The sequence below is a fragment of the Chionomys nivalis genome, chromosome 8 (assembly GCF_950005125.1).
Source record: "Chionomys nivalis chromosome 8, mChiNiv1.1, whole genome shotgun sequence".
NCBI lineage: Eukaryota > Metazoa > Chordata > Mammalia > Rodentia > Cricetidae > Chionomys > Chionomys nivalis.
The window spans coordinates 56,457,602-56,470,200 of NC_080093.1; the positions used below are offsets into that span (position 1 = coordinate 56,457,602).

Consider the following 12,599-nt stretch of genomic DNA (forward strand, 5'->3'; position numbering starts at 1 on the left):
CTAAAATATATTAAGAACTCAAGAAACTAGACACCGAAATACCAAATAATCCAACTAAAATTGTGGTAGAGGTCTAAACGGCACACAAATTTCAATATTTACTTTAAGTATCAACGACCTCATTTCTCCAATCAAAAGACAGAGGCCGTATGAATATATCAAGAAACAAAATCCATTTATCTGCTCTCTACAAAAAACATAACTTAGCCTTAAAAGTATGTGCCACCTTAATGTAAAATGGTTGAAAAACTATTCAAATAAAATGGGACCAGGAAGCAAGCAGACATCATTATCCCAGTATCTGACAAAATGAACTTCAAAGTAAAAATAATCAAAAGAAATAGACACTTAATTCTAATCAAGGGAACAGTTATTCAAGGAGACTTTATTATCCTAAACATATATGTACCAAACTCTGGGACATCCAATTTCACAAAAAACATACTACTGGATTTAAAGACAGAGATTAGCATCAACCTATTAATAACAGATAATTTTACACTTCACTCCAGTAGCTATGTCATCTGAACAAAAAATAGAGGAACATCAGATGTAACTATCATCATATATCAAATGAATTAACAGATAGTACAGAATATTCCACCCCACAATGAAGGAATACACATTTTACTCCAAAGCACAATGTAAGCTTTTCTAAAATAGACCATACCCTGAGACACAAAACAAGCCTTTACAAATTCAAAAGAAATGAAATCACTCCTTGTATCCTATCTTATAACAATTTAATAATACTTAAAGCTGACAGGAAAAAGTCTCTAGTATATACAGAAACTCATAGAAATTAAACAATTCATTATTGAGTGATGAGTGGCTCAGGGAAGAAATTAAGAAAGAACAAATAAGTCGGGCTATGGTGGCACATGCCTTTAATCCCAGCACTCGGGAGGCAGAGGCAGGCGGATCTCTGTGAGTTCGAGGCCAGCCTGGTCTACAAGAGCTAGTTCCAGGACAAGCTCCAAAGCTACAGAGAAAACCTGTCTCAAAAAAACAAATTTAAAAAAAAAAAGAAAGAACAAATAAGCTTTCCTGGAACTAACAAAAATGAAAACACGACACACCAATACCTCTGTGACACATTGGAAACAGTCCTGCAAGGGAAATTTGTAGTTCTAAGTACCTTCATTAAAAAAAATCAGAAAGATTACAAATAAATAACTTAATGGTACCATTCAAAAATTTGGAGAAACAAGAACCAATCAAATCCGAACCTAATCTAAGGCAAGAAATAATAAAATTCAGATCAGAAATCAATGAAATAGAATAAAGAAAACAATAAAAAGAATCAATGAATCTAAGAGGTGGTTCTTTGAAAAAATGAACAAGATTCATAGACCATTGACTCAACTAACCCAAAGAAAGAAAAATGAGGACCCAGATTAACAGAAGCAGGAATGAGTTGGGAAACATTACAAAAGGTACCAAAGAAATTCGGAATATTATAGGGTAATACTTTAAGAACCTGTACTCCATTAAGCTGGAAATTAAGAAGGAGTCATCATTCTAAACAGACACATAACAAATGAGGAGACTGAAATAGTAGTAAAAAGCCTTCCAGCTAGAAAATAAAGTCTATGGTCAGATGGATTCACAGTAGAATTCTTTCAGTGAAGATGTATGTCTGATCTTTCTTTAACTCTTAAAAAGACAGAAACAGAGGGAGGACTCCCAAATTCCCTCCACAGAGTTCGGGTCACTTCACTACCCAAACCAGGAAAAGGGACAAGAAAAGGAGTGTCGGGAACCAGCCTCAACAAAAATACCTCTTGCCAAGGCAGAGGCATGGGGATTTAGAAAATATTAGTAAAGAATATGAAGAAGTGAATGAAAATAATAAAACGGAGAAACATATAGGATAGTATAGGGAGGGAATTCCAGTGAGAACTAAATTTGCCCGTGTTTAATTTCCAACTGCTTAAAATACTCCTGACCCCAAAAGGTCGGAGTAAGACACAAGAAGGCTTTAACGTAAAACAAGAAAATGAACAAACCAGTTGAAGGTCTCAGGCTGTGTATACACACACACACACACACACACACACACACACACACACCAAAAAACAAAAAGCAAAAACAAAAACCTGTTGCTAGAACAAAGCAAGTCACACACACACACCCTAGACCAAAACATTCTGTAGGCAAACCACTCCCTGGGTGGAGTTCAAAGTTATCTCCTTAGGGAACTGGAACTTAGTTGGCTCCTTAGACTTTTGTTTGCGGTGGCAACATTGTCTACTTCTTTGTTCCTGGAGTACAAGGTCTGGTTTGAGCCACACCTGTTGACAATAACCTTGAGAGAACAGAACTTTCTGGTCTTTGTCTAGGTGGGACCTTTCAGGCAACCTTCAATAACCTTGAAGGAACTAGAGGTAAGTTCCTTTGGTCAACATGAAAACAGGCTTGTACTTTTGGGCCTCCACAAAGAAGAAAACTACAGGTCAACATCCCTGATGAACATAGACTCAAAAATTCTTACTAAAAACATTGCAAATAAAATACAGAAATACATCAAAGACGTTACACACTATGACCAAGTTGGCTTTATCCCTGAAATGCATAGTTATGCAACATACACTAGTCAGTAAATGTAATAAACCATATAAATGGACTTAGAGACAAAAATGACATGAACATCTCAATAGATGCAGAAAAAACCTGTGACAAAATCCAAAATATATTCATGATGAGCGTCCTAGAGAATGTAGAGCTAGAGGGAACATACCTCAACATAATAAAAGCTAGGAATGAGAAACTCATAGCCAATATCATCCTAAATAAAGACAAGCTTGAAGCCATCCCACCTAAGTCAGGAATTAGACAGGGATGCTCTCAAATTCACAGAGATCTGCCTGCCTCTGCCTCTTGAGTGCTGGGATTAAGGGGTGCCATCATGCCCATTCTCACCATGCATGTTCTCATATTTCTGATCATGAAAAAATATGTGGCTATCATAAAATATCAACAGGTAACATATATACATGTATCTATAGTCTTGGTCTTCCATAAAATGCAGACTACGTAATTCTTAATATATACTATTTATTTCCCTATCCCTACCTCATGCCGGGTTATTTATTAACATCAGGTACATAAAAGCATCTTTACAATTTAAGAACTTGGCATTCATTCTCACGAGCTGCTGCTAAGTGGGATCCAGGGAACCCTACTTTGCATCTGTCAGGGGAGGAGTTCACCAGATTTCCCCCATTAAGAACTCTGAGAACCTAATGGTTCCAGGCAGGTATCTGAGACCTCAGACTGAGATGGGACTATTGGGTTATTCTGGTCTAGGGAGATCTGTACCTGAGTCACAGAGACTCCCACAGACGAACAAGGTGAGAGCAGTTCCCCCAGCTGGGTGTGGTCATAACCAGAAGTGCTCAGACCTGGGCTGTCTTGGCAGATGGCTTAGGCATAGCACAGGGGGGGACATCAGGCTCTTTTGAAGTAGTGGTGAAAGGTGTCTTGGGCACTGGGCTGCTTACCATGTCCACCGCAGGTCCTTTAGTTCTTTCAGTAGGCATCATGGCTCTGCTCAGTATAACTGTTCTGTCCGAGGGTAGAAAATTTCCATTCTAACGCTAATCAATTTTCTCCCTAACCACCATAATCTTAACCCTTGTAGAGGGATAGGCCTTCATTCTTGCTCAGACACTTGCCTCAGAAACTGGCCAATCACTGACTCGGAGGTTTTCACTTCAAATGGGATTAGTGCTTTGCCTGGGGGGGGGTGGGGGGGGAGAGAGCCCAAAAGTTCTTTCTGCGCACGCGCAGCAGCTGGCCACATGGCGGCCTAGAGCAGCAGTGTACTGCGCAGGCGCAGTGGGAAACTGCTTCGAGGCGGCTGGGGCAGCTGAGGGAAACGGAGCGGGATGGCCACCAGACCGCAGCCGTTGGGTGTGGAGCCCGAGGGATCAGCGGAGCAGCTCTACGGGCCTGAGGGGGCTGGAGGTAGTGGCTGAAGGGCGCCTGGCTTGGCCGGGCGAGCTGGTGGGGTGACATGTCCTCCTGTCGAGGCCTGAGGAGATGGGCGGGCGGGCGCGAACCCTGGGTGGAGGCCCTGAGGGGGCGACTGTCGCCTCAGAGCCAGCCCGCTGCCCCCCTGCGATGCCAGGCCTAGTGTGGGGTCTTCCAGTCACCTTCAGAGCAGGCTGGCCCCAGGGGCCCTGTGGCCGCAGGCCTGGAGTCAGGTGGCCTTACCCAAACTGGAGTCGCCCTGTGCCTAGCGTGGGGTGTCCGGATTGCCTCTGAGCAAAACTTCTGCTCTCCAAACTTCTGCAGAGCGATTTAGTGTCTATGTATTGGGGCGATAAAACACATTATTATTGAGATGAACTCAGTTTATACAAAAGCACAGAGCAAGGTGGGCTTACGCCATGAGCCTACCCTCCAGCTTTTACAATTTATGACGTGTTCGTCACTTTCCCCTCCCCCATTACCCAGTCCCCTGTTTCATGACAGAGCACTCCAGACAGCAGTGGCATCCATAAATGTCCCATGTATATATCTAGAGACAAGTGCCCCAGAAAAATAACACTCTCACTACAGCTAAAGAATGGCGCCAGCAATTCCTTTATCTCAGCAAGTATTTAGTTGATTTAAAAAATTTGCTAATTGTTTTAGTATTTTTACAATGCATTTATTTGGATCAAAATCTACTTTCACTAATTTTTTTGAGATTAAATTGATTTTTTATTTTAAATTTTATTTACTTATTTATTTTGATTTGTCTCTTAAGACTCTGTTATTCCTTAGGTGTCTTCCTTTCTACCCCCTTTCCCTTTGATGTTAAAAAAATTCTCTCCATAGTTTCCCAGTCTGGATGGTCTCACATGCACGTTTAAGTGCTGTTTACTGTGGGTCTCTAGCCCTGCCTGAATTGTTACTTAGAACTTGAGCCTTAGTTAATAAATGTTTGCATCAGTTTTACAAGAATTTTTTTTTTTTACTTATTTATTTATTTTTATTCTTTTTTAATTAAAATTTCCGCCTGCTCCCCATTTCCCATTTCCCTCCCCTCCTCCCAAATATTGCCCTCCCCCCACTTCCCTCCCCCTATCCCCACTCCTCTTCTCCTCCCCCCACTCCATTCCCCCTCCCTCTCGTTACTGAAGAGCAGTCCAAATTCCCTTCCCTGCGGGAAGACCAAGGTCCTTCTATCTACGTCCAGGAATTCTTAATAGGTGGCATTTTCATTTTTAAAATTAGGTGACTAATAATGTCTGCTTCCTTTATTGTGATCGTAATGACAGAAGTAGTGATTTCCTACATCTAATTCACCAGAGAATTAAAAATAAGTGTATATATTGGCTATAAATATTTCTGGGCAGTAGTGGCACACACCTTTAATCCTAGTGCTTGGGAGGCAGAGGCAGGTGGATCTCTGAGTTCAAGTCCAGCCTGGTAAACAAAGCAAGTTCTGGGACAGCCATGGGTTACATAGTGAAATCCTGTTTTTTAAGAAAAAAAAAACAAAAGAGACAAACAAACAAAAAACTAAAAAATGACTGACTACAAAATGTTACTTTATGTGGAAACTATATAATCACTATCAATTGTCTTAGAAAAGCTATGTGATTGTATACTTTAACCAGATCCCTTACTAATACATTTTGCTTATAGTCAGTGTGCTTTTGCATAATACTTCCTAGAACTTCCTGATAATGCTACCAGCCCATTGCAGTGATTTTTTAAATTACTTTCCAGTTTTTTTTAGCAACATCCTCTTGCCCCAGTGGTTATGCAGGCACCCTTAGTCACATCCTTAGCTCTAACCGCCCAGCGGGTCAGTTATTCTAGGGTTGTAACCCGCCTTGCAGGTCAGTTATTCCAGGGTCCCGAAGAGGCGCTATCTGAAAAGACATGGGCGGGAAAGAGGAAGGAGACCAAGCAGAGTTCTTGTCAAGGTTTCCATTTATTAGCGTAATGGTTGTGACTTATATAGCCCCTGGATGAGGAATTTGGGTTGGGATGGGGGGCAGGGGCATGGCAAGGGCAGGAAGGGATCTTGCAGCAATGGTCACCAGTTGTCGGTCAGGAGGTCACGAGTCGACACACCTAGTGTTCTCTATGCAGGTGGAATCGTTCCTTTTGTGATTCCAACCACAAACAGTTCTCTAGATAGTTGGAATGTGGGGCAGGTTCTGCTAACAGATAACTCTCAAGATAGTTGGGTGTGGGGTGGGCTCTGCCAACAAACAGTTCTCAATACAGTTGGGGTGTGGGGTTCTCTGCAAACATCCCCAGGACAATGGTCCCCGCCATCATTCCTGGAAAATGGCTCCTGACACTTAGCCATTTGCTCAAGGTGAACTTGACCTTGTAAAAAAGGCTGGGCTGAACTTAAACTGTTGATGTTCCTGCCACTCCTTCCAAGATTACAGGTCTGTGCCTTCACACCCAGTCTCATACGTGAATCCGAACTTGACCCAGCTTTGATGACATCAGCAACACAAGGGAACTAAACATAGTACTGCCCTCACTGGGAGTTTTGTGAGTGAACATGCTTGGTGCTATTGCACCAGGTAGGAAAGGCTCCATGGAGGCCCAGCTCACATTTTTGTACTACCCATCTTGGGACAAGGATCAGTAACACTGCTCTGGTTAGAGATCTGTCCTCAGCTAGTCTCAGTGTCAGCCTAGGTTTTGGACCCGTCTCCTGGCTATTTATGCCACCGGATTTGAAATGTTTGGTTGTGTCTCCACAGGGCAGCGTGGGAACACACAGAAAATTGAAGGCTTAATGGAAATGGTGAAGAAGTTGCAGAAAGGTCATGTGTCTCTTTTGCCTATGAGACTTACCCTGAGGTTTGAAGTCAAGCAGATGTAGATTCAACTCCAAGCACCACAATTCACAAAAATAAGAAATTATTTTATTCATATTAACTTTCTTTAAGACTTAAATTTGGGGATGTGTGTGTTGAGACAGGTCAGCAGTTAGGGCACCAACTGCTCATGCAGAGGACTGGGTTGGTTTCTCTGCGCTCATATGATGTCTCACAGCTTTTAGTGAGTCCAGCTCTAGGAGATCTGATCCCTCTTCTGGTCTCTGCAGGCACCAGGTACACATGTGGTGCACAGACATATATGCAAGCAAAGCACTCATATGCACAAAATAAAATAGATGCTTTTGAACTGAAATTTTAATTTTTAAGAAACATTGTGTGTGTGCGTGTGTGTGCGTGCGCAATGGTTCATGCTCACACACACATACATACATACACACACACCCACAAAATGTCAAAGAATGTGTCAAAGTCAGAGGCTAGCCTAAGGGAGTCAGTTCTGTCCTACTATGTGAGCTTGAGGGATCAAACTCGGGTTGTCAGACTTGGTGGTCTTTACCCACAGCACCATCTCACTGGCCCCTTAAATTTTAGTTTTTGAGCAAAAAATGGAGCCCCCAATGTCTCAAAATTATGGAAGCATGAGTGGATAAAAGGCAAAATGCTTTGCCAAAACCTTGTCCCAAGACTCCCTTGATTGCACAACACTGTTAGATACAGAGGTTTTACCCATAACTTTTCTATCTCATGTTTACCGTATTCTTCCTATTTCATCTCATTTCCTCCTCAGGACAGGCCTTTGCACTTTGCACCCTCCACTCTACCCAGAGAGCCCGAGGGCCTTCCTTTCTCACATCTGAGAAGCACCCTGAGCTTTACCTGTAGACCTTTTCCTGCGCTTTGTTTCTCTCCACAGAACTTACCATTGCCTTGACCCTCACACTCCAAGTCTGAGACTATAATGTAGCCCCCGAGCCTATGAGATGCTCAGCAGATAGGCATGGAGGGAAGGCTGTAGGATCCTGGGCAATCATACTCTATCAACAATGAGCTTCCTTTTTGCCTTGCAGTGGGAAGTCTAGAGCCCCAGATTGAGGTCCTGATTAACCGCATTAATGAGGTTCAGCAAGGTGAGCCCAGTTTTGGCTGCTATCCAAGACCAGCTACATGTTTTTCCGGGCTAGGTCCAGGGTGGAAATGAAGGTGTCCTTGTTAAATATCTGTAGTTCTTTTATGAGAGTGTAAGTGAAAGCCCCTTCTGTGTGTAATTGCCATAGCCTTCATTTACCTGTGAATGGCCTTGCTGCCACCTGAGTCCAGAAAGAAGGGCCAGGATTTAGAAAGCCTTGTTTCTCGTTTTGTAAAATCTGGGCCCCTCTAGGTTTTCTTGGAGACAAATATGAAATGTCATTGTTTGAGTCTGTGCTTACCAAATGTTTGTTCTGTTCTTTGGTAAAGCAAAAAGGAAAGCCAGTGAGGAACTTGGAGAGGCCCAGACTGTCTGGGATACCCTGCAGAAGGACCTGGACTCATGTAAGTTAACTGAGAGTCACTGTAAGTTCCCAGAATATCTTAGACTCCTCTCAGTGCAATGTCACAGGCACTTAATAGCCTCACCAGGGCCAGGACTCTTCTCTTCCTCCAAGGTCATATTCTTCTAGCATTCCCATCTTCTAATAGGAGAGTTCTGGAAATGCCTTTGAGGATACTTCTGCCCCAAGTCCTTTGCAGAGATGATCCTCCAGGTATTACCACAGATCCTACAAGTTCTTGCCTCACAGCACTGGCTCTGAATTACTAGAGAAGTCTTTTTATCATCTTGTCTCACCTGGTCACATGGCCCTTTTTGATTGATGTGGTTCTCCCTAGTCCTAATGGATGTCACACATTGTCCTCACAGACATCTCTTGTGAATGTTAGGGCCCATTGTGTTTACAGGAGTGTGAGTACCATAGGGGTGGGAACTGACCTCAAAAAAACTGCATCTGTCTTGGGGTCACAGATATACCTTGCCTCTCATATGACTGTCCTTGACATTTCTGTGTTTGGTTCCTAATGTCTGAACCTTCATCATGTTTTCTAGTACTTGAAGAGAAAGCACGTCTGAAGGATATCTGGAACAAAAAGCAAGGTATTCCCATATTCCCCACTCTAGGCTTTGTGATGCCCTTTCTAAGCCTACTCTCTCTAGTAGCTAGAACCTTAAGACCTCTGACCTGTGCCCTTCCCATGGCTGTTACCAGATCCAGAAAATGTCAAAGTCCAATCAGGTGTCCATAGACTTCACATGACCTGTTTTGTTCCATCTGGCAAACCTGATGCCTCAGCAAGCACTCAGAGGGCCCTGTTGTCCTTACAGAGACCCTGAAGGTTCTTCGGCTGCAGTGCCAGGAGAAGGAGAGCGAGACACAAAGGTGAGATGCCATGCCTGCGGTGGGCCCTGAGTGCTCTGTTACTTCTCACCTGCCCACTGACGAGAGGAACAGGATAGAAGTCCTCGGCCTGCCCTCTGGGGAGTCGTTCAAACATACGACTGAGTGTCGGTTCCCTTCCCAGGAAACACAGCATGCTACACGAGTGTAAAGAGAGAATTTCTTTCCTGAACTCTCAGATTGACAAGGAGAAGGACAAACTCAGACAACTGAGGTGAGCTAAGAGGATGAGGCTTGGGCTAGAGATGTGCTCTAGGTACAGGAATGCCCTGGATGATCAAGGAGGCAAATGTATTCCCTGTGGGATAGTGGTAGTAAACAAAGTCCCTAAGTGCTATACAGGCTTAGGCCTCAGCCAAGCTCTGTGGTAGTTTATGGCCTTTGTGGCTCTGTGATTGGCTCCTAGGTTGGAATTTGAAGAACAGCTGGAGGCTTTGATGAGTCAGCACAAGGACCTCTTGGAATTTCATGTGAGTCATACAGAGCTATGCCACCTACACCCTTGGTTCCTGTGCAAACTTTAGTCCTGCTCTGTCACCATACGTCCAGCCCCTGGTGACCACTCTTGAGGTGCTTGGTGTCCTCACTGCTTGTCTCTCATATTCACCAATATTGCTGTGTCTGTTCGTGTTCTGGGGCACCGTGATGACACCAGTGGAGTCACCCATTGACAGTGTGCCACAAGGAGAGACACCAGGGAACACACAATAACATTCACCTGTGAGTTCCCAGTCACAGGAGAGACAGCAGGGAACAAACAATAACATTCACCTGGGAGTTCCCAGTCACAGGAGAGACAGCAGGGAACAGTCAACATCCACTCCAGGAGTTCCCAGACACAGGAGAGACAGCAGGAACAGTCAGCATTCACTCCAGGAGTTCCCAGACACAGGAGAGACACCAGGGAACAGTCAGCATTCACCTGGGAGTTCCCAGACACAGGAGAGACACCAGGGAACGGTCAGCATTCACCAGGGAGTTCCCAGACTCCAGTAGGGACATGGGTTAATGTCAGAAGAAGTCCGTGAGGAGGCCACGGAAGAGAGGAGAGGAGAAACACTAGTATCTCACTCTCCAGAGAGTGGCTGAGGATTGTAGGTTTGCAGATTTTAGGGTTTCAAATACTTTGCCTTGAACCTGTTTCCAGGGTTGGAAGGTCCAAAGAGGGAATGACAGGGTTAGTACTACCAAGGTTATGCCATGGTTTGCGTGCATTGAGGGGCAGGGAACTAGGAAGTGAAACTTAGGAAGGAAATGACTAGATCTGTACAGGCTTCTCTGAAGCACGAGGAAGCTGGGAGATCTGGATGGGTCTTTTTGTGCCACCCCTCAGAAGCCTGAACATCTGGCAAATGAGATATGTGCTTTGGACAGCAGCAAGGAGCAGCTGCTCAAGGAAGGTGAGACCTGGGTAGAAGGGTGGCCCTCACCTGCTCCAGCCTACCCTCACCTGCTCATTACTCTTTCTCTCTGCAGAGAAACTGATGGAGGTAAAGCTGGAGGATGTGAAACATCGGCTGTATGCCCTGTGCGGGCCTGAGGGGCCTTCCACCCTTCCCGAGGGGCTCTTCCTCCGAAGCCATGAGGCAGCTACAGCATTGTAAGATGCGGGGTGGGGCAGGAAGAGGAAATACCCAGCACTGAATCTTTCCCCCACTTCCAGGCAGCTATTCAAGGAGGAGAACAAGAAAGCTGAGGAGCTCCTAGAGGCTGCAGCTCAGCACCACCAGCAGCTGCAGCAGAGGTGCCTACAGCTGCAACAGAAACGGCAGAGGTAGGCGTGGAGCTCCTGTGTCCTCATTCCTCTTACGAAGATGAATGACATCTGCTTCCCTTGTTCTACCATGTGCCTTTTCATTCTTCCCTGTTTGCCTGCATTCCTTCTCTTTGTTCACTCTTCCTTAACAGGCTGAAAGAAGAACTGGAAAAGCATGGGCTACAGATCCTTGCTCAAGTTCAGAGTATGCAAGATGAAGGAGACAGCTCACAGAGGATGGTACATCCTGGAGCAAAGGGAAAGGAGGATAGTGGGATTCCCCAGAGTATAGACTGTGGGAAAGAGTACTCACACTGCAGGAGGCATAGCTAAGGCAAAGGTGTAAATCCATGGTAGCTTGGGCACAGAAAGGTGGAAGGGGGAATGGCATGAGCAGAAAAATATTCCTGGACCTTTACCTCCCCCAGGCCAGTCCCAAGCCCCTAGGAGTCCGTGAGGAGAAAGACCAAGAGTGCCCACCAAGCAGGACCTGATACCCTTCTTGACCTGGAAGACTTACCAGGTCACCATATGGGACCCTTTGAAATAAAGGCTGTTTTGTGTAGTTTGCTTCATCTGAGTATGTCTTGGGTGGGAGAATGGGTGTTAGGGCCAAGCCCCTCAACTCTTTGAATCTGGAGATACATTGGTTCAATTTTAATTATTGACTAGCTTAGGGTCCATACTGTAAGTCATTAGTTAATGTTTTCCCTGTCTCTTGCTCACTCTTCTGCCCCTGGGCAGAAGGATACTGATGTGGACCCTCTCACAGGATCTGAATCTACCTGTAGTTTAATTCCTTCATATAGGCCAATAGCATTGACTTAGAAATAAAAGGAAGATACATCGCCAATTCTTGCTTAATTCTAGAATCCACCTCATTCTTTAAGCAAAGCCAGTGTAATTTGAGTCTGTATGTAGTCTGTATTGTTCATGAACAAGACAGTGTTACAGGAACATCCCAAATTAAAAATGGTCATTTGTTTGCTGAGGACATAAGTAGGCAGACCCTCCCCATTCATCCTTGGTTCTTCTGGGTCCTGGTTTGGTTGCCATTTGTTTTGTTGTTTTCTTAGTAATGTGCAAATTAAATGTATATTCTTCCCAAATAGATATGGAGACAACAAAGAAAGATTTTGTCTAATCCAGCCTAGTGAATAAATGAGTCAGTGGAGTGATTTATAAGAGCATGGATAATTCAGAGGCAGCTATACCTCCTTTTTTTTTTTTTACAGGTAGTTCTGAATATTTATTGAGTGTTCATATAGGTCAACTGTTTTTAAGTTCTTCATGCATATTAACTCTTGATACTCAGAGACAACTTTCCCTTAAGGCATAATGGCAAACAAGGGAGTGCAAGCAAGGGAGCCGTTATAGGGGCATAAATAGAGACGAAAGTGTTTAGGTTATTGAACAGGCTTGTAGACGACTTGGTACAGAAGATCTATGGGCCTGAAACACACCTTTAAGGATAATGTGTGTGTTGATAATGTCATGCACAAGGAAATTTGGTTTGTTATTTGTGGTGCTGAGGATTGAGCACAGAGCACTTCACAAGCTGAACAAAACACTGAGATATATTCCTGTCACAGAAGTACATTTTATTCC

At 44.1% G+C, this 12,599-nt stretch overlaps 1 protein-coding gene across 1 annotated transcript; it reads left to right on the forward strand.

The window, feature by feature from the left end:
* The first annotated feature begins 3,881 nt into the window (after nt 1-3,881).
* Syce1 (synaptonemal complex central element protein 1) lies at nt 3,882-11,499 on the forward strand. The gene is made up of 13 exons (XM_057779314.1): nt 3,882-3,969; nt 6,726-6,788; nt 7,874-7,933; nt 8,262-8,336; nt 8,887-8,934; nt 9,163-9,217; nt 9,360-9,449; nt 9,642-9,705; nt 10,569-10,635; nt 10,712-10,835; nt 10,899-11,009; nt 11,144-11,231; nt 11,420-11,499. Exons 1-13 carry the CDS (start codon nt 3,891-3,893, stop codon nt 11,483-11,485), a joined length of 990 nt encoding a protein of 329 aa, XP_057635297.1. The 5' UTR covers nt 3,882-3,890; the 3' UTR covers nt 11,486-11,499.
* The last annotated feature ends 1,100 nt before the right edge of the window (nt 11,500-12,599 follow it).